Source organism: Carica papaya, chromosome 9, assembly GCF_054855325.1.
Source record: "Carica papaya isolate Zhongbai chromosome 9, ASM5485532v1, whole genome shotgun sequence".
Lineage (NCBI taxonomy): Eukaryota > Viridiplantae > Streptophyta > Magnoliopsida > Brassicales > Caricaceae > Carica > Carica papaya.
In genome coordinates, this window is record NC_142317.1 from 35,422,639 (window position 1) to 35,445,995 (window position 23,357).

General features: G+C 31.3%; 2 protein-coding genes across 3 annotated transcripts; one reads left to right on the forward strand and one right to left on the reverse strand.

Moving 5' to 3' along the window:
- Positions 1 to 1,507: 1,507 nt before the first annotated feature.
- RUS6 (root UVB sensitive protein (Protein of unknown function, DUF647)) lies at positions 1,508 to 12,562 on the forward strand. 2 transcript variants are annotated; one of them, XM_088210877.1, is made up of 13 exons: positions 1,508 to 2,124; positions 2,833 to 2,931; positions 3,080 to 3,193; positions 7,781 to 7,852; positions 7,928 to 8,038; positions 8,125 to 8,244; positions 8,939 to 9,040; positions 9,150 to 9,222; positions 9,617 to 9,700; positions 9,800 to 9,864; positions 9,963 to 10,064; positions 10,163 to 10,345; positions 11,952 to 12,562. In XM_088210877.1, exons 1-13 carry the CDS (start codon positions 1,726 to 1,728, stop codon positions 12,003 to 12,005), a joined length of 1,578 nt encoding a protein of 525 aa, XP_088067003.1. In that variant the 5' UTR covers positions 1,508 to 1,725; the 3' UTR covers positions 12,006 to 12,562. The 2 variants fall into 2 exon arrangements, with proteins under 2 accessions (XP_088067003.1, XP_088067004.1); XM_088210878.1 differs by lacking the exon at positions 1,508 to 2,124 and adding an exon at positions 2,644 to 2,731.
- A 4,421-nt stretch (positions 12,563 to 16,983) lies between these two features.
- HB21 (homeobox protein 21) lies at positions 16,984 to 18,893 on the reverse strand. Its single transcript, XM_022032517.2, has one exon. The coding sequence runs from the start codon at positions 18,107 to 18,109 to the stop codon at positions 17,255 to 17,257; it is 855 nt and encodes a 284-aa protein (XP_021888209.1). The 5' UTR covers positions 18,110 to 18,893; the 3' UTR covers positions 16,984 to 17,254.
- Between the last annotated feature and the right edge of the window lie 4,464 nt (positions 18,894 to 23,357).

Sequence of the window (23,357 nt, forward strand, 5' to 3'; positions counted from 1 at the left end):
ATATTGACTTCACTATTTTTATCTTATTACTTTTTATATTTAAATTAATATTTTTTACGCTTGTAATTATAGTATAATACATTTTTTTTTTTGTTATAATAACAAATTCTGATCCTGTCGGATTCAGTTAATGAAAAAAATAAGAATTATCGAGATGGGTTTAAGTTTGCGCTTCTAAAATTTATTCAAAATCTAATTGTTATATATAAATATATATATTTTAAAATTTAAATATATTTATATTTACATTTATAACATATTATATTAATAAATATAGTTATATTTATATTGATGAATATAATTTAATATATATTATTTATAATAAATATATTTAATTTTTATTATTAATATAAATATAATTATATTTAATTAATATAAATAAAATTATCTAATCAAATTCAAGTTGAATTATAAGTAAAATGGATAAGATTTGGAAAAAAAAAAAAAAAAAAATCAAGATTGCCTTTAACTTCCGTTAAAGATAACTCGTGATATTACGAGGATGAGCTGACAGCTGACGTGGCAGGCTCAGAATTATCTCGAAGACAATTAGGGTTATGCCACGTGTCATTAGGGTATAATTTTATGCAACTCGCTGACACCTAATCCGACGCCACGTCAGTAGGTCCAAGACGCGCTGCGTTCGAAACTCGTGTGGCTCTCTTGGAAAACGACACCGCATCACCTTTTGTTCGCTCTGTTTTACACCACGTAAGTACGTGTTTGGCTTCGTCTTTTCTTGGTTTCTTCATTGAGGGAAAAGAAGTTGGAGAAATGGAAATGTTATTTTAAATTAATTAATTAATTATTTATTAAAACTATGTATATTGCAATAAAATTAATTAATTTAGTTTATCAAATAAAAAATATTATAAAAAATTCAGATTTTTTAAAAAATTTCAATTATAGAAAATAAAAACTATTTATTATACTAATAAAAAATAAATATTAATAATAATTAAGATAATATAGACAATTATTGAATCTAAATTTGTTAGTGGATTATGTGAAATATTAATTATTATTGAATTGACTAATTATTTTTTATTTATATAATTTTTATTATATTTATTTATAAAAAATTATAAATTTAAATTAGTATGTATTTATTTGTTAATAATTAAAATAAATTATTAAATAATTTTTTACACAAGATAATAATTGAAATTGAGATATTTAATATAAATAATAATATAAATAACTATGGAATCAAAATTTATTAATTTATTAAGTGAATTATTAATTATTATTGAATTGACTGATTATTTTTTTAATTAATATTTTATTTATTTTATAAAAAATTATAAATTTAAATTGATCTGTATTTGTCGCGTATATATATTAAAAAATTAATAAAATATATGGTATGTGCATATTTAATTTTTGGTCTAAATATATTTAATTAATTAGAAAGAAATGGTGATTTTTTTTAAAAAAAAAATAAATAAAGAAATGGTGGATTAAGTTACTGAAATTCGGTAGCCAAACAGAGCCTTAAGAGAAAGAGAAGAAGATGAAGTGTCGTGATGATGTGTCTGGACTCTGTTCCACCTCAGTAGATCCGCAGGGAAAGTACATTTCTAGGCTAACAAAGCCAACTGCCATCGCGGCAGAAGTACCTTCTGCTGCTTCTTACGTTAATTCCAAAGTTCTTCTCTCGCCATTACAACCTCCACAATCCATCACCATTTCCTCATTCTCAACTTCTCCTCCAAATTCTACACCATGCCGCCTCTCAATCTCAAACAATCCCCTTCCCAAACCCTAACCTCCACCACCGCCGCCGCAGCTTCTTCTACCTCACAAGACGCTCGGCTCCTTGTTCGCGAAACGCTGCGTATTAGCGCTAATCTGGCATCCGCGCCTCCTAATCACGGTTCTCCGTCTCTCGCTAATCATCCTGGTGAATCCGTTTCTCAATCTCAGCCTCTGCTTTCTCTCGAGGGAACCAGATTGCGAGGCCTCGTGGAAGAGGAATTCGTCGATTCAAGCTTTAGATTGATCTGTTGTGAGGAAATCGATGGCCGGAGATGGAGGTACGTTGCCGAGAAAGACGCCGCCGGTGGTTTTAAAAAGAATTCCATACGTGCCATTAGTTTGCAGACTCCTCAGGCTCCTGTCGATGTCAGTTTCTGCTTCTTCATCACTCCTTTAATTTTGCCTTCATATTTTATATATTTTTGTACGTGTATCTGTTTTTCTTTTTTTTTTTTCTTGCCTGGATGTTGCGTTGCCTTTTCTGAATTCCATTTTTTTTAGAAAAAAACATGTTCACATATTATTCAAGTGATTCAATGGGAATTTTTGCTTGTTCTTTTTGTTTTCTTCTCCTTGCTTGAATTTGACTTAGTTTCACCGTCATTTTTCTTTTCCACTCTGGTTTTATATGTTTATTTTGAACGAGTCAATATGCAAAATTTAATAGATCTTTTTGGAATGTGATGATTCTGAGCTATTGACATGTTGTCCGTTGCTTTTCTTTTTGTGATTTTTCCATGGAATATCACTGTTATTAACAATCTCATTTTCCGTTTTACCACCAGTAGTGATGTACCAGAATCTCTGCTTGTTAGTATAGCACAGAAGAACTGCTGATCAGAATGAATTCTCTTAACCTGTATATTTCACAGTGCAGTTGCCTGCAATGCAGGAGATTATGCTACAATATTGACATGGAGACATTAATCTCTTGTTTAGCTTATATATTCATTTCTCTTTTGGAAACCTAAGAGTAAGTTCCATGCTCTGTAGTAGAAAAATATCAAAGATAGAGGGCTCCACCATTTTAGCTCTAATAATGCCGTGGTTCACTCACTCCGTCTTTTGCTGCAGGAGTTGATGTCGTTCATAAGATCCTATGTAGTACCAGAAGGCTTTCCTGAGAGTGTAACTCCATCTTATGTGCCGTATATGACATGGAGAGCTTTGAAGGTGTTTCTCATAGTTTGCTTTTGATGGAATAACCAAAACAAGATATTGTTTCGGAAGTGTTAAGGGTGTACATGCCCCGTGTTGATTTTGTTCACTAGAATTTTGGTACTTGAAACTGCTGTATTGATTGTGCTTTCATTTTTGGTAGCACTTCTTTGGTGGAGCAATGGGCGTTTTCACAACACAAACCCTTTTGAGCTCAGTTGGAGTCTCTAGGAACAGGGCTACTCCTGCTGCTGTTGCTATTAACTGGATTCTCAAGGTAAAACCAATACTTCAACTTCCAGTTGTATCTTGACCTCTAAATGGTATTACAATGTCCCTCAGGTCACAGGGAAAGTGCTGCTTATTATGATTCATTTGGTATTAGTAGTTCATGGGCAAAAATCAGGATGAAGGAGTAAATGTCTAAAAAGATACTATCTTAAATTATTTCTCTTTTACAGCATGACTCTTCCACCATTAATTCATATTCTTTTCTTCCTAATCTTATTCCATGTCAAGATTTTCTGAGAGCGTAAAAAAATGGAATTGATTCTTTTTACCATTTTTAAGTAAGAGTTTCTAGCTACCTAATTTCTTCACTCTTTGGATTATGGTGGAAACCAGGAAAAAGGTTAATGCTTTGGATGTTTTGGAGAGAGAGAAATAGAAGAGCCTTTTATTTTCCTTTGAAAGAGAAATAGAATAACTTTTTTAGGGTTGGCCCAGTTCCATTTGTCCATTGAAAGACTTTGCATACTGCTATACTGTATTTTTGGCAGATGGTTGTTTGTGTTAGAACATGCAGTTTGTACATAGATCATATAACCTTTTCCCTATCTAGCTCTAGTAATTACCTATGGTGCACCTCCTTGATTGCCTTGAATATTCCCTTTCTTTTCCCTATAAAACAAAATGCAACTTGCATCAACACTCCTCATTTGCGTCAAATATAACTCAGTTACAATGTTTAAGAAAAAAAGTATGTGCCTTAATATAGGCACCAAGGGGTGCCATGTACAAAATATAAAAGTTTATATGCATTTTTGTTACCTGTGTTTTTTAATTTAGTTTGTACAATGTTTATATACATTTACAAAAATGAAAATCTAGGAGATATTGTAGGAGAAAATCTAATCAGATTAGTCTAAATCAGTCTAGAATCAAGGATCCTAATCCGAAAGGCGATCATGCTAGAATTGGAAAAGTTTGATTACGATTCCCTCAAATCTGGAATCCTTATCACTTAACAACTGTTTTGAAACAGAAAGCATGTGTTCTGGTAAGCAAGTGGTTGTTCTTTTTATCTTGCGACCCTGTTTTGTAGTGGAGTATAGACACATAAAGGCTTATGAAGAATTCCTTCCTTTTGAAAGGAGGAGGTTAAGGCTTGGTTGAAGTAATCTTGGGCATTATCAGTTCTAAAACATCTAATTGTTACCCCAAATTGTGTCTTAATCATGGTATGGTATTAAGGAACAGCACGATTAAGTTTAGTTTTAGATTTCAATTGGAAAAATCTAAGTAACCCGAGTACGATCATTAATGAAAGAAATAAACTACCGTGCCTCAGAGATGTTGGGAGTATTAGTGGGATCCAAACATCACAATGAATCAACTGAAAAGGAAAATTACTTCTTTTATTACTAGAAGAAAAAGGTTACACATCAATATTTTTCTAGTTCAAATACATTACAGTGTAAACTTTCACTATTGCAATTAGAAAATAAAGAGGGAAACATGACATTAATTGTAGAGAAAGAAGAGTATCCTAGTCTCTTGTGATACAACCATAACTTATCTAAATGTACCGGTAGAGAGAATGGTACTGGGTACGTCAGGTGTATGCAGGATATAACATGTCCCAAGCCTTAGCACGTACAATCATCCTCCCTGAGTTCTAGTCCCAAAATTTACAAAAAGAAAGAGATCACTTTACAATTAGGACAATGGGATAATTTGGTTACAATATAAGATTGGTGCATAATTTAGGTACATGGAGAACGTTCATAAAAGTAAGACAGAGATTAAGGTTTATTGTTCCAATTCCTGCTATTATGGTTAGTGAACCATCAGCAGTGGCATTTTCTTATTGTTGGGACTTAGAGCATAAATGTTACACAGCTTAGAAGAGTTGGTCATGTGGTTAGTAACTCCTGAATCCACGATCCATGACAATGCAAATGATTTATCTGAGGTGTGTAAACCACAGGAAATAAAAATCATACCTGAATGTGCTAGGAGACTTGTACCTTTAGGTTTTCTAAGTTGCTTAAGTCAGGTTGGCAGGTGCTCAATTTCTATCTTGAAATCACAGGTCTGTGTAAGCTTCTCCTCTTGGGCTATATATGCCTGTCCCTGACTCTTCTTGTATCCCTAATCCTTGCTAAAAAATGGTTGCTTTTCATGAAACCTCCAACACTTTTCTATGGTGTGCCTTGGTTTCTTGCAAAAGGTACACCCAAAATTTTCTATGTTCTTCCTGCTGGCAGCTGAGGTCGCACTGTAATTTGGTTCCTTTCCTAGTTGATGTGATTTGGAGCCTTTAATCACCATTGCAGAGTCCTTGGTGGTGTAGGATTCAAGCATAATCCTGCTTCTGCTTTCCTCAGCGTTGAGGATAGATATCCCCTCCTTAGGGATGATATTTCTTCCTTTCTCAGGTTATGGACTCACATTAATTCTTTCTATAAATTGGTATGATTTATCTTTCTCAACTAGTCTTTTCAAGACTTCTGTGCCTTTGTTGCTTTTCATAGTGATATTATGATATTCGTCACATTCTTGCAATGAACTTTTAGAAGGTCGGCATATCTTGTGATTGTCTTGTTGGCTTATTTAGTTGACGAGGTTTTGATGGTCAAATCATATATCTGAGCTGCATCTTTTCTTTTGGAATAGATTTTTGGGATTGAATTCGAGATCTCCTTTGTTGTAGATAAACACATAATTGTTTTACTAATTTCTGGTGCCATGAAGTTCCAAAGCCAGGTCATAATCGACGAATCTCACTCATCCCAAGAATTAAAAGTGGGATCTCCCTGCTTTTGGTCAAGTGCCTTAGATATGGTTTAGTTTTCCTTTGCCCTTTAGGGTAGTCCAGATTAGTTGGACCAACTCAAGTAATCTTTGCCATTGAAGCAGTATGCAATCTGGAATTTTACCGAAATTCGCTGCCATTCTATGCTGAGTTTCCTGTTGGGAAGTTTGTGCCAGTAGATTGAGACGTAACCTTTGGCGTCTTTCAAAATAATATTTAAGGAAAGTTAAGGTCAAATAAGAAGTAATAGAAGGGAGATTACTAGCTGGAATTTCCGAAGACTGAGCACAAAGGACCATGCAATCTTGTGATTGGCTGTGCAGGGAGCAATAGTGGCAGACAGAGGCTGTGCAGCAGGAGCAACCAGGAACGGACGCACAAAGGGGGGAGGGTGCTACTATGTTGTGCAGGTTGCTGGACGTGCGATAGAGGAAGCTGGGCGGTGGCTTGCGGCACAGCTGGCTGGATAGAAGCTATGCAGGTGCAGGTGTGCGGTTCTGGTAGTTGGCTGATTGACTGCTCTGGCTGCTTTTGTCTGTGCGGTTTAGGACCTAGGGCTGGCTATGAAGGCTGGTGGTGGTGGAGGTGGTTGGTCTGGTGGCCGGTGGTTAGAGTGTGGTGGTCGGTTATGAAGATTAAATCTCTTTAGAGTTTTTTTTATTTTTACAATAAAAGCCGAATCTGATACCATTTGGAGAATTAAGTGTTAATTTTGTTGAATAATAGGGGCTATATATATATTTTTTGAAATAGTAATAGGGCCTGTATATACAGGTTTATATGAACAATAAAAGCAAACTCATTTAATTACATGGGATGATATATTACTGGCATACACTTTACCGTAGTTGCTATATAAAATACACTTCCCAACACAATTCACTTCATTATTTTACATGTGGTACTCGCAGCACATGGAGTTAACATATTATATTAATAGACATGTGATGTAGTTATGGTTTGTTTAGGAATTATCGTAATGACGAAAAATTTCTCTAAAAAAAAAGATTTGGAAAAGAGAAAAAAATTGAATATATAAAATAAAAAATAGGAACTCAGTGCAGGATGGTATCGTTCGTGTAAGGTAACATTTTGTGGGTTTGTGTTGCATTAAATAGAATCAAAGTGAAAAAAACACTGTTGGTTACTTGTAAATATAATAATAAGTCTTAATATCCCCCAAAAGTGATAGGGAAATTTTGTTAATTTGATTTGAAGTTTGTTGAAATTTCTACCACTACTATTAATTAAACTACTAAGTGGATGTAATATGAGCATGTGGTACATTTAGTGGTGGAATTACATAAAAATATCTATTTCCTGAAGTTCTTGTGGAACTTGCATATGTTTTTTTTTTTAAATTTGGTAAATGTATGGTTAGGATGAGCTGAAATACTACAGGTAATAAGAATGCAGAAATGAGATGCAAAAGAATAAGTGCCTTAGACAAAAATAGATATGCAATATACATATATATATGTATAGGTAGATATATGACAGACACAAACACATATAGTATAGAAGTAAATCCAGACAAGGGTACTTTTGTCTTTCTCATCTTTCTCCGTAACGCAAACTGCAATTGTGAATGTTCCCAAAGAAAAAAAAGAACAGAAAAACTGCAATCGAGAATGAGTTGCTGCTTTCTGATTAAATCTTGAGACTTAGTTATAAAATGACGTGATTTATAAAGGTTTCAATCTAAATTGTCCAAAATAAAATACTGTAGAAATTTAGTTTCTGATTTGCATTTGTAAAGCTTCTGTTCTGTTATTTTAAAACATTAAGATGTTACATTGTTAAGTTAGAAGTTTGAAACATTTGCAGGATGGTGCTGGTCGTGTTGGAAAAATGCTTTTTGCTCGTCAAGGAAAGAAATTTGACTATGACCTAAAACAGGTATATTTACGATCTTTCATGGAAATGATTAATATTTATTTGAACTGTAGGTTGCTAAAGCAAGGTGTCTTGCAGTTGAGGTTTGCAGGTGACCTTCTTATGGAGTTGGGTGCTGGGGTTGAGCTAGCAACAGCTGCTGTGCCACACCTTTTCCTTCCTTTGGCTTGTGCTGCTAATGTGGCAAAGGTTTGATGACTTTCATATAATATATGCATCTGATATTGATCCGGTTCTCTACCAGCATCGGCCTTATTTATATCAATATCCTTCAGAATGTTGGTGCTGTAACATCAACATCAACTCGTACACCAATTTACAAAGCTTTTGCTAAAGGAGAAAACATTGGGGATGTCACAGCTAAAGGGGAATGTGTGGGCAACATTGCAGATCTGGTATGCTTGTAATATTGTTTGTTAATTTCTAATGAAAATACTTTCTGCAAATTTTGCATCATTTTAATTTCTTTTACATACCCTAGGTTTTTTACATACCTCAGGTGTTTATGAAAATTTTTGTGATAATTTCTTTGTTTGAGAGAATGTGTCCGATTTCTCTTCCATATTTTTAGTTCGGTCATTTTCATGTTTCTGTTTAGTAAAGGTGCATATAAAGGGAAAGGACAGTGCATCAATAATTATATTAACTGAGCCAGTACTATTAAGGACTTTTTTTAATGTTTAATTGCAATTAAGGTACATATCTGTAGGACTGAGCCTAAGTATTAGGTTATAGTAGAAGCTAAATGACTTATCTCAAAAAAAAAAGGTAGAAGCTAAATAACAAAATTATGCTATGGTTAAAAAAGTTAAAAGAATTGTGCTATGTTAAAAAAGTTGAAAAAAGTCATGCTATGGTTTTGGGTTTGGAAGATTATGTCTCAACATGGAGGTTTTGTATTATGTACGGTGCATGCTGTTGTGTTTTCATGGTATCTGTAAATTTTTGTGATTGATTCCGATGTAACTGAGGTTTTGTTGTGTGAAGTTGGGAACTTCCCTTTATTGTGTGCAATGTAATGCTATTTGATGCTTTTATTCATGTCTTTCGTGTTATTCCTGATACTTACTGAACTTTCAATACCTGAAGCTGGGAACTGGACTAAGCATTATGATCTCAAAAAAAAATCCTTCGTTGGTTTCTACATTTGCCTTTCTGTCATGTGGATACATCCTCAGCTCTTATCGAGAGGTGTGACTTTGTATTAATAATAACCAGTATTTCTTTCCACTTCCTCAGTTGTCTTTGTTTGTAGAAGAAGATTTTATTCTGCTAATACATTCTGTGAATTCTCCGCCAGGTTAAATCTGTAGTGTTGCACACATTAAACCGTGCTAGATTTACAGTAGCAGTGGACTCCTTTCTGAAGACAGGTTAGCATGTGGGATTTAAATCTCAAATAAGCTCATCCTCTTCCATTGTTTCAAATACTTAATCTTTGGTGGTAATTTGATGTTGGAAAAATTCCAAATCCTTAGCAAAATGGATACAATTACTGTTAAAATCACAGCTCGTGTTCTTTCATACGTTCAAATACTTGGTTGATGTGGCAGAGATTCTAAATCCTTAATAATATAGAATCCAGTTTATCCTAATTCCCAAAATTAAATTCCCTAAAAATAAAGGCGCAGATAGCATATGTCTTCACTCAATCACCGGGTTCCTCTATGTTCTCACTGGACAAATTATTGATATAAAGATATGTTTGTAGGCCTAAGGCTTGTTTTATATGTAGAGTGACTTGATTGATTTGGCATCCAACTGCAGGACGTGTTCCTTCACTGTATGAGGCTAATATGCAGGAAAAGATATTCGTTTTGCCATGGTTGAAGGACGGGCATGTTGTCCTTGGTATGTGTGGATTACTATGCCTTCTTTTCCGGAAGGTTAGGCATTGTATGGCCCTGTTTTCCCTGTGTTCAATTTGATGACTGTTTAATTGTTTTGCAGGATCAAGGTTTAAGGATGCATTCCAAGACCCAAGTGCATATCTGGCAATAAAACCCTTTTTTGAGGTAAACCCTTTTTAAGAGAATGATTTAAAGCCAAAATTTGTCTCTCTCTCTCACTCTTTCTGCAGTGGTATTTGATTTATCCTATTGATTGATGGCAGAAAGAGAGATATATGGTGACATACAATCCTTCCAAGGGCAAAGTATATGCGTTGCTCAAGGATCAGGCAAAGTCCGACGACATTCTAAAAGCAGCGTTTCATGTGAGATAATGGCTTACATGAATTACATGCATGTTTGCTTTAGTTAAGAAGTGTTTCCCTTTCACTGGTTTTAACGTATCTCTCATCACATGTTACAGGCACATGTGTTGTTGAATTTGATTCATTCATCAAACAGTAGTAGGTCCTTAGCCTGGAAGCAGGAAGATTATAATAACTCAGATTGTGTGTCTACAACATTCAATCTCGCATCCAATATTGCCGAGTCATGTAGGACAGTCTCAAGCTCATATGGGCCTTTTAAGAGTGAAGCTGCAGAACAGGCAAGTAATTTATTGCATTCCTTAAAAAAGTACTTCTTGCTGTACTTCTAGATGCTCTTGCTAAGCTGACGACTCCATAAGTTAGAAAAATGGTTTCTATCGATTTTTCTAGGTGTCCTACACTTTTTTACATTAACAACCTATTCACGCACTATCCTAAACAGCAGTCTACACTTTGGCTTCTAGTTTGTTCTTTTTTTGGGTCTTTTCCCTTTCTAAAAGTCTGAGCGGATGATGGAAGTGGCTAATTACAAGACACTTTTTGACTGTGAATTCTTTTTATGATATTTTTTGGCTCTATGATTATAAGTTGTTTATTGGAAAAGTTGGCAATGTCTGTTCTAAGGAAATGCTCAAAACGAGCTTGTTTCAGAGCTTGCACTTGTTGCAATTTCCCTTTCACATCTTCTGGTTCTGGTTTGTTCCATTTTTCTTTATCCGGTTGTCCGGAACAACAAAAAGATTAGTGGTAATTTTGAGGGTCATATTGGATGTTATGTAGCACAAAGAAAAGTGTACTGAGAAATGAAGGAAAGAGAAAAATAGGGCTGGAGGAACTTAGGGAGGGAGGAGGAAAGTGAAGATACCTGATCCTAATCTGTTTTTTTTTTTTATAAATAACAAATCAACTTATTTTAGATGTAAGCCTATGTTTGAAACGAACAGATTCATTAATGGAATTCAATTTGATGGAATTTAAAGATGTCTGGTTTTAATTCCACTTAAAATTTTTTTAGGAGGTTAATTCTCATCATTTTGCAAGGGATTTTCATCATTTCATAGTTAAACCAAGTGTGGGTTTTCAAATGAATCTTACAAATAAAGCTCATCTGTTCTTAATGTAGTTTAATATATGTGCATATTTATAAAATACTAAATAAACTTGCATACAGGAGATTCTAGGAGATCCTTTCAGAAAGCCTGTTATTCAATCTAGTGGTAAGAGGGTAGCTCTTTACCGTAACAGAAACTGGATCGGCAACTCAGATGTGAAAATTCAGTTAGTGGCATGTACATGCAGCTCTTGTACATACCGTAATCCTAAACCTCTAGAATATTTTTGCTTAATTGCCAAAATTAACAAATTTAAAAATTGCGCTTAAAACCCACAAATAGAATATCTCATGTAACTCTAAATAAAATGAGATGGGTGTTTTCTCTCTTGGCTGCATTATTACACGGTAATCCATTGGAACCTGGTTCCATTTCAAGTCCATTAGATGTTACAGACCCCAGCCATTTCTTGGTTATAATATGGAAGAGAATCAGATGAATAGTCATGTTAGACCTTCAAATGAATAAGAAGCCCTCAAATAGAACTTCTAATTTACCTTGGTGGAACCCATGTAATAACTATTTCCCTTGTTAGTCTACCGTTTTAATTTCATCAATGGCTATATTGGATTGAACTTGTTCTTAGAACCACCTAAAGGTGCTTTTCTAGGGAGTCCCAGTGTTTTGGTAAGGTATTCTCCTGTAGCTGTAACTTTTTTTGTTCGTTTGCTGGTATTGTACTGAACTTGATTTTGGTTTCATGCTATGGTGCAAAATGCAACATTGGATTACGGCAGCTTTGTTAATAAAGCACAACCAACTAATTTTGTAGGGTTGGAGAATGTCAGAATCACTTCTAAATCCCGGCAGAGCTCGGCTGTATTAACTGGTGAAACAATGCAACATATGAGGCATTTACATTTGTAAAAGGCTGTCTGACTGGCCAGTACTCGGAGTGCATAATTGAAAAGGCTTGAAAGTATATACATAACAACGAGGTTCAAATTATTCAAACAAGACCATGGGAACCATGGGCCTTGTCAAGCCGGTCAGTTCTCTGCCTTACACACCTGATAAAACTCTTTGCCGATGTATTTCATCATAGCAATTCCACATTCTTGAGTTACACGAATAAAGCAGGACAGCCCATGGAGTTGCATAGTGCAACATAATTTCAGTGCACACCTCCTCCACCTGTTTTTTTCCTTTTCAATATACATATATATACACACACATGCTTTGTGGAAAGTAGTGTTCTTCCAGTTTTTGTATTTAATTATTTTCTCCTCCTGGTGGGGTGCTTCCCCACCTTTTTCTTTTGGGTTGTTGATTTTGCTGTAGGGAGGTAGGTATGCTTCCCCTCTGTAATATATATATAGATTCCACCAAAATCCGAATTTAATATCAATGATAATCCATTTTCGATTGTTGCGGTTGGAAGTATTTTATAGCGAGTGAAAACTTGGCTTTAGAGCTTAGAATTCCAGAATTGAATCACACCATTCGACTACATTCTGTCTTTTGGAGCTGTATCTAGAATACTTTTCTCGTATAAACACGAGCTATGTATGACTCGCTGAGATATGTATATGCACAGTAGTAACTCCAAGCTCGGGGAGGGAACATTACTAGGCTTTAGGGTATATTACTCTATAAGTACTTTAGACTACTTTATTGACTTCAATCACATCTGGTCTTGCTAGCTTTGCAGCCTTTTTCTTTTTCTTCAAGTAAATTTGTGCCATATATTTGAGTGTGTTGTATAAACAAGTGTGTGCAGTGCACGTGTGCCAGCCTTTTATGCATACAGGAATTACTACCCGTATACATACTATAGCGAGTGCATTTAAGTGTCTTTACAGATTCAATTTCATAAATTTGATTTCTTTGTTTCTTGCTAGCTCTGCCACTAGAAGAGGCTATGTCTGACATTGATTGCCAGACGCATATTGGAAATGAATTGAAATACTTCTAGAGGCTTTTTTGAACATTTACTTCACTTTGTGTTTTGTCCCGTTCTGTGTGTTCGTCCACTTTTCTTTACCGGGGAAAAAATCTAAAGTAGGATTTGTTATATACCAGAAGTGTGTGTTTAAGTACAACAGTAAATTTATTTGGTACTTATTTGTTACATTTAACGGTGAAGTTTTAGTGATTTGGGTTAGCATTAAAGTAATGTTTTTTTTTTTTCACTGTAAATCTTTTCTTTTTTCTTTTGATGAAACAAAAATATATATATATATATATATATTATACCATTTTAGTCACCGAATACCTACCTGTGTGTATTTTAATTATTTATTAAGACCCCACTTTATAGTTTCTTCCCTCTTGAACTGTGACGCTGTGTGAGTTGCTGATATGGAATGATAAAACATTGTATTGTAATAGTGTAAACAGGAAGGATGAACAGCGAAAATCCTCTAGTCTTTTACTCTCAAATCTTCCAAACTCAATTCATAATTTGAGTTATTCCTACCCACAAGTGATGAAAGCCTAAACCAGCAACTTCACATTGATTATTTCTTTTTTCTTTTTCAATTTCTTTGTATGTTATCTTCTCGCTTCCAATATGATTGCTCGTATAAAATCCGACTTATTTTCTCGTCGATTATTCGATCGAAAGCATTATGTAAAATTTTCGGCCTCTTTTTTCTTCTCTCTCTCTCTCTCTCTCTCTTTATATTCATCCCACTGTGCCAACATTCGAATCAATAGATAACTTTTTCGAAGTTGCTCACAACTTTTTCTCTAGAGTTTTGCAATAAGAAAATTCTCGTGGTGTGAAAATCCTAGACTTAATTCTCATTTTGTCAACTCAATCGATAACTGTTTTGTGTTTTTCACTTCTCGTTTCAATTGGGAACTTTACAGTGGTTGTATTACAATTGAAGTTTCTCTGTATCTATACGTAGGTACGTACATACATTTGTGTGGATTCATGTACATTCTATCTACCCGTATCAGTCGTAGTGAAACTCTAATTATTGTTGTTGTGATTTGAATATTATGTAATGATCTGATAATGATTGCAGGTAGATATCTTTTTTGTGTTTTTTTTTGAATCTTCAGATGAATAATTAAATTTCTTTGCTTGAAATTTTAAATTTTAAAAAATTTAATGAAAATAGAGACGAAATTCTTTTTTTTTTTTTTTTTTTTAAAAAAAAGATAAAATTGTCAAAATTCATGACAGATAGATGCTTGTCAATAGCATGGGCCCCATCTTCTGAGCAAAGTCCTGTCGCAGACGATGCAGCCTGTGGTCGGTCTTCATAATTCAGAATTATATGAATTAATTTCCACTTTTTGAATATCGTTATTACATTTCAAATTAGTATACGTGCATACATACATACATACATATATATATATATGTGTATGTGTGTTTATATCTCTCTCTCTTTAATTTTCAATTTTATTTACTACCCTTATTAAATATATATATATATATATATATATATATATATTGACCACCTCCATATAAATCTTCAATATAAAGGGAGGGAAAAAGGGTTTTTTTTTTTTTTTTTTCTTCTTCTTTTTGTTTGAGAAAAAAAAAAATAAAACTTATTAGCTTCACACGAAATTCTTGAACGAGTAAAAAAAAAAAAAAAATTTCTATCTTTCTAATAAATATAATATACTGAACTCGTAATTTACTAGATATTTTTTTATAAATATTAATTAAATATTTTGGATTGTAATTAGAATTTGACGTAGAGAATTCTAATTATCTTTTTTATTATTAAGTACTGAGGAATTTTATATATTGTGATATGTTAAGATTGTATTCTTAAAATTCAAGGAAATAGGCTTTATTCTTTTTTTTTAAAATATAAAATTAATATTATGAAAATAAATAAATACCGAAAGCAAAAATTTAAATATGTTGGGAGAAATGAAAAAAAAATGGCAGGGAGATGATTTGCATGGCAGACATTAAATATGATTCAGATTATTAACCCCTCTTAAATGCTATATGGCCCTTTTGCCCTTTTACATATACATATATATACACACACATACATACATACATACATACATACATATATATATATATATATATTAATTTACATACTAGTGGTTTACGAAAATTTATACGTAAATAGTTTGCCAATTATAATATAAATTTGTGTTTTCACATTTTCTAATGACTAAAAATTAATTAGTTATGTGTGAATTTGTTACAATTTAATATTTAATATTTTTATTTCACTAATTAATTAATTAAATTAACAGCAACAAAAAGAGAAATTAATTTTTGTTAATTACATTAATTATTTTGTAAAATACGTAAATATTTTCTAATAAAAAAATAGATAAAAATTAAACATTTAAAAAAAAAAAATAATAAGTAAAAACCATTACGAATAAACTTGCAACCATAGAAATGTTAATTATCATATTGTAATAAGTATCAAATTTTGAGAATGAATATGATAATTTACCCTTTAATTAATTTAACATATAATAAGAAAAAAAAAAAGAGTATATACATACATATATATATATATATACATATATGTGTGTATATATATATATATGTAATGGGTTTCTTTACTTACATGAATGAAATTCTTTTTCATGGTTGGAAACTGTAGTTGGAAATTGAGTAGGTTGCAAAGTGGAGCAGGTGGAAACTGTATGTAATATGGTAGGTAATCTTTATAATATTAGGTGTTCAATAAAAACTAAGTAGTACTGTAATTCTATAACAATCCGATTTTATTTCGTAAATACTGAAAGTTCTGTCTTTCTCTGTGTATGAATACCGAGATCGAGATCATTAATTAACGAATATTCAGAAAGTTAAATCTCTTCTCGAATGTATTCTCGTATTTCTTTACGTTTTTATGTTTCTCTGAATTCTATTAATTCTTATATTTTCATGAGATTTAACGACTACTAATATGTTAATAAGTTAAATTTTAATTTTATTGAATTAAATATTATAATTTAATTACTACTGTAAAATATTATAACGAGTTTTATATTATCGGAAAGATTCAAAAACATTTTTAAAGGAGAATATGAAACTCTTAGAACATTCTTACTCCTTTATCCGAATCTAAAATAAAAAGAATGTTCATGGGTCAAATGATTATATTAATTATATGGTAAGATGATCATATATACCCTATATATATATATATATATGTATGTAGCCACCTAGCTACTTGTGAGCTATATGTATGGTCACTACTAAAGTAATAAATTAGGAGTACTAAACCTGTCTAAAATTAAAATTAATTAAGATCATCCAAACTTTGTGGAGAAAGAAAAAATTAAGTTCAAAAATCATACACTAATACACATATACATATAATATATATATATATATAATATACATATATATATAACTTAAATGTTCTTTTAAAAGATCAGATGAAGAAACTTCAGAATGAATTAAACAAATAAGAGTGGATGTAGATTGTACTAACTTCCAAAAGCTAAAAATTTTTATAGAGGACACATCAAGCAGTACACTTACATTACATACATGCAGTATACTAATACTTGATCAACACAGCATCTGCAGCCTTTAAATTTACAGAGCGTACTTATATGTATATATATATGTATATATATGTATATATATGTATGCATATGACGTCCAAAATTAAGGAATAATATTGTGGGATAATAACCAGAGACAATCAATTAAATGAGCTAGCTAGCTCTGAGTGCATACATTTTCTTAATAATTAATATTTCCAAAGCAAAATGGATAGATTCATGGAATCCCTCATAAAATTATATATCTACCAAACTCAACTAAAAAATCTGACTACAGTAAATCACAATATGTTTTCATTACAGAACATGTAAGTAGATAACTCCAAGAAACAACAAACACCCAGTTAATAGTTAACGAGTAAGAATATGAATATATATATATATATATATATGATGGGATAATAAATAATACCAAAAAGAAGGAAAAGAAAAGAAACAAAGAAAAAGAAGTGATGATCAAAGATCAAGACTTGATTAATTAATACCTTAATTTCCTAAATATTGATTGATTAAGGATGGTTAAAACACAAGGCTAATACTAATAATATTATGATTAAGAGAGATAGAGATCATGATGAGGATAATTTATATTATATATATATATATTTGTTTATATTATGAAGTAGGAGGAGTAGTGGTGGTGGCAGGATCAATGGGTGTTTCAGAAGAGTTTTTCTTAGCAAGATTATGCTTGTTGTTATGCATCCAAACCTTAAGAACTCTTCTCTTGACTCCAATCTCTTGACAAAACTGTTGAACAACTCCTTCTTCTTGCTTCTGAATTTTCCAGCCAACTTTCTCTGCAAAATTCAGCATCTTCTCCTTCTGTTCTTGGGTAAACTTTGTTCTAAACCTTTTCTTCACCATCTGATGATGATGATGATGATGGCTCGCTGCTCTTCCCACCAAAATCCCACCATCTTGATCTTGTTCATGATCAGATTGATCAGAAGGATTAGTAAAAGATCCTCCCATGTTGTAAGACATGATCATCTGGTGAGGTCTAGAGGAGATAAGAGTTCCTGTAGGATACCCTAAAGTTTCAGAGGGTAGAAGACTCTTATGGTGGTGGCCTAAGATGATTTTCCTGTTGAGATAAGAATCACCACCACCTTGCATTTCTTTTCTGTGAAAATTTCTGTGGCAGTTGCAGACTGAGCAGTTGAGAGCTTCAATGGTGCCTTCTTCTCCACTGGGCATGAACTCACCACACCCATCTGTGGCATTACCTCCCATGGCGGCTGCATGGTTCTTGAGACATTCTTTATACTTGATTACCATCACCTGCTTCGAATTTGTCTTGATGTTGTTGTTGTTGCTGTTGTAATGGTCGATTTGTAAGGAGGAAGGGGAGCCATTGTTGGGCATGTGATGATGATCATTATGATGATGATGGATGATGTGGGCACCATGGCTGTATGTTGTGTTTATTGGCATTGGCATTTCTCCTTCTTGACTTGAAAGCTCCATTTTTGATCTATCCCTAATTATTAATTACTTCTAAATTTGTTTTCTTTTGATTTGGAAAACAAAATCCAAATCAAACCCTAATAAAAAACCAAACCTTCTTCTTCTTCTTTAGTTACTTCTTCTTCTTGATAGTCTTGATCTTCTGGTTCAATTAGCTTCTAATGATGAAAGTTTGATGATGAAAAGGAAAAAAAAAACCAACAAAAACCTCCTGAAGTTTGACTGACAGTGATAAGGGCGACAAGAGAAAGAAGCAGCAATTAAATTAAACAAGATGATGCATGCAGGTAGCTCCACCAAAAATGGAAATGAAGAAACAAGGAAGGAAGAAAGAAGAGAATTAGTCGTAAGTAGAGTTTTGGGTTTTATAAATTAACAAGAGAAATTTTAAGAGAAAGAAAATGGAGAGAGTTTTTGGAGGTGGGTTTTTGGGAGTGAAGTATATAACTTAGTATTAAGAAACAGCTTATAGCTTATAGCTTATAGCTTATTATACAAGTGGTGAGACAAGAGAAACAAGATTTGTTTTGTTTTTCAACAGACAAAAGAGGGAAACAGTAAGTTTTTAGAGATGGAGATGAAGCTTAAAAAAAAAGTCGTTTGCTTTGCTTGCACTATCAGCCATCTAGTTTACGCCATCTATACACACCACTGTATCTATATGTGTGTCAGACAGAGTGGGGAGAGAGAGAGAGAGAGAAAAGAAGGCAGGAAAATTTATGAAAACAAATGTTTGTTTGGGAAAAATATATAAAGTAATATTATTTCATTAAGGCCCCAAAAGCTCAATCTACATCTACACACACACACACACACATATATATTATATATTATATATATATATACAATTGGGTAGACATCTTTGCACATAATTACTTGACTTGACTGACATACTCTCTCTTAAAAGTGCTTTTCTTTTCTCTCTCTCTTTTTTTTTTTTTTTTGTCTTCCATAGTAATTTTTGACTTGTTTCTTTTTTTTTTTCTTTTAACTGTAAGTACTTCGTCATCTAATCTTCATAAATTCAACTTAATTATAAGTACCTGTAAATCTACCCTTTGATTGTTTATAGTTGTTCAAGATCATCATCATATAATAATAATAGAAAGAGGTACTCGTCATGCCATTCATGTGAATTAAATTTATTATTCTCGACAAGTTTAAATTACATATTTATTTTGGAGATTTTGTCTCTGCAAGTCAGAAAGAAAGTTCATTTTAATATAACCTAATAATCAATGTCAATGTTTGTATTTATCTCTGTCTGTCTGTGTGTGTGTGTGTGTATGTGTGTGTGTGTGTGTGTATATATATATATATAATGTCATCATTAAATATTTGTTTGTAAAGCATGGGTTGATTGATTGATCATATACAGAAAGATTGATATATAAGAATGGGATCATTAGCTGAGAATGGAAATCTAGGGAGTGGGTTCTTGCTTCACTTCCCAGACTTGCTGAGGATGGAAATCTTAATCATGTTTTCCCCAGGAAACACCCTTCATTATTTACTTGCCTCCCTCTCTCTATCTCTATCTCTCTCTCTCTCTATATATATATAAATATGTATATATATGTATGTATGTATAGACCAGTGTATCATCAAGAGGATTACTAGTATGACAATGATGTTTCCCTTGGAAAACCAATTACTGCAATTGATTCATCAATTTCATTTCAGGTTCATCACATGAATGGTTAGAGAGAGAATGAAAGAAATTAATAAACCATGTCTTTGAGAATATATTGACTAACTATATATATACACACACACACACACACATATATATATATATAGATATATACCGGTGTTTACTGTGTATTAGTTATGTAACATTCATGATTTGCATGCTTATTACTGTGTAAACAAATTTTGTTTTATATATATATATATATATATATAATACAACCCCAATTATAATATTGTATATTAAAGTTCTTTTTACTTCAATTTTTTTTAAAGAAATGATTGGTCTCTTAGTTGAACATTCACAAATCACATGCACACACCACAAATTGATAGTTCCTTAGGAGTTAATACATATATATGTATATACATATATGCATGTGTGTGCATATATATATATATATATATATATATGAGTGATGAGAAAAATTCTTGAGACAAAAAACAGTATTCATGTGGTATAATAAATATAAAAAGATTAACATGTACAAGAATTTATGAATTATTGTGCAAGCTATCTAATTAATATTACCTCCTAGGGTGGATAGAGATCACACCCAAAGAGTGAATTTTTTTAAAACACATAAAAGAATCTCTATGCATATATATATATATACATATACATATATATATCTCTATATGTATGTATATATGTCTATATGTGTTTTAAAGAAAAAATTTAATACATGGTTTTGAGTTTTAAAGAAAGTGACCCATGAATATTATATCTATATAATTATGAATAGGAGTTCAGAAATTAAACTATTGACATATACAGTAAATGGGTATGTGTGTATATATATATATATATATGTATATATGTATGTATATATGAAGTGGGTTAATTAATATTTGTGGGAAATCACTTTATTCTTTATTATGATAGAGGTATTGCCTTTATATATTCCTCACAGTGAACAGCACCACATTTAGAGATCACTTTATAAAAATCTTTACTTACTTTGTTTTTATCTCTGTTGTCTCTTCTTCTAGTAATTCTCCATACCCCTTCTTACTTTTTCCTTTTCTAATTGCTTTAGTTTTTGTTTTTCTTCTTTTAAGCTCTACACATCAATACACATATATATATATATATACATATATGTACATACATACATACATACATACATTATTTACCCTCTTTTCTATATATTACTTAATTCATTCATTAGTTATGTATAATAAAACTAAGTATTAATTACTTCATGGAAATTATCAGAACAAATCTCTACCCATCATTTATCATTAATTTTTTTGAACTACAAACATAATAATTCTTTAACTATGTATTATAATATATTATATACATATATATATATATATATATAGAGAGAGAGAGAGAGAGAGAGAGAGAAGAGAGAGATAGAATTAAAGGGTCCACAAGAATAAATGGTGGTGGTGGTGGTGGATGTGATCACAAATTTCAAGAAGTTCAGAAGCTAAGTTTTCATTGTTTTAGGGAGAAACACTATAATGTTCATCCATCCCAATCACTGCCAGCCCAAAAATTCTCTATTTCTTTACTATATTATATACATATATATATATATATATATATACATATATCTATCTATCTATCTATCTATTCTCTATACTAGCTTTTACCCCACATATATAATACACCCATATATAGTTTAATTAATTCTATATGAAGTTTAATTTATTTTATTCCAAAACTCTGTTTTTTCTTTTTCTTTTTAATATTATTATTACATTTTTACCACTCTATATATATATGTATGTAGATATCCTCTATACTAGCTTTTACCCAACATATATAATACACCCATATATAGTTTAATTAATTATATATGAAGTTTAATTTATTTTATTCCAAAACTCTGTTTTTCTTTTTCTTTTTAATATTATTATTACATTTTTACTACTCTATATATATATGTATGTATATATCCTCTATGCTAGCTTTTACCCACATATATAATACACCCATATATAGTTTAATTTATTTTATTCCAAAACTCTGTTTTTCTTTTTCTTTTTAATATTATTATTACATTTTTACTACTATATATATATATATGTATATGTACTCTATACTAGCTTTTACCCCACATATATAATACACCCATATATAGTTTAATTTATTTTATTCCAAAACTCTGTTTTTCTTTTTCTTTCTAATATTATTATTACATTTTTACTACTATATATATATGTATATATACTCTATGCTAGCTTTTACCCGACATATATATTACACCCATATATAGTTTAATTAATTATATATTAAGTTTAATTTATTTTATTCCAAAACTTTTGTTTTTCTTTTTCTTTTTAATATTATTATTACATTTTTACTACTATATATATATGTATATGTACTCTATGCTAGCTTTTACCCAACATATATATTACACTCATATATAGTTTAATTAATTATATATTAAATTTAATTTATTTTTAATTATAAGGAGCACATAAATATTAGTTAATCCCAAATTATATATTCATAATTAACTAATTAATTAATCTTTTTCTTTTGCCTTTTCTTCTATGTTAAAATATTATGCAGTAATATTAAAAGTAAATTAATTATGCAAATTATTTAAGTTAATTAATTATTCAGATTCATTATTAAAGAACTTTAAAAAGTATTAAAAATACATTTCTCTCTCTTTTCCCATCATACTACATATATATATATATACACATATAAATATATGGTTCTGATACATAAGAATCTCACAGAATAATAAAATATAAAAATGGTTGCAGGGAAAAGAAATCATAAAATATATTATGCCTAATCTTGTAAAATCAAGATTATACAACATATAACATTATAATTTTGATATATATATATATATATATATATATGTATATAACACATTATAATTAGCTATATATATATATATATAATATTGAAAAAGTTCTTTGTTAATTACATTTCTCTTTTGATCCTTCCCTATAAAGATTTACAAGCTTGATCATTGGAAGTAAAGTTAGAGTTTGTGTTAGATATATATATATATATATATATATATATATATATATATGTTAGTTTGTGTGTGTGTGTGTGTGTGTATGTATAGGTTAGTTTGTCTGCAAAACCAGAACATGCAACCTAATTCCATTAGATTTTTCCTGTCCCCTAGTTTTCTCAGCATTATAAATACATACTTACAGACAGAAATGCATGTATTTATGTCAGCTGTTCTAAAGTAAGCAACTGATTACATTAATGATCATATATTGTCAACTAGAGATTTATTTTTATATTTACCCTCAAAATAACTGAACAGTAACTAAAGGTGTATATATAGCTGTCCTTTGTAGATATAATAATAATTATATATATGGGTAATGTATACATATATATATATATATATATGCTTTGTGTTAGGAGATTAAAGCTTTCTTTAATATGTATAATATAAAATGCCATTTATTTTATTACAACAATTAAATTATGTAACATTTATAATTCAAATTACGAAGTCGTCTCTCTCTCTCTCTATATATATATATATGTGTGTGTGTGTGTGTATACATATATATCTCACTCCATTCTTTGTTTTGACAGGGTAGCTTATAATCA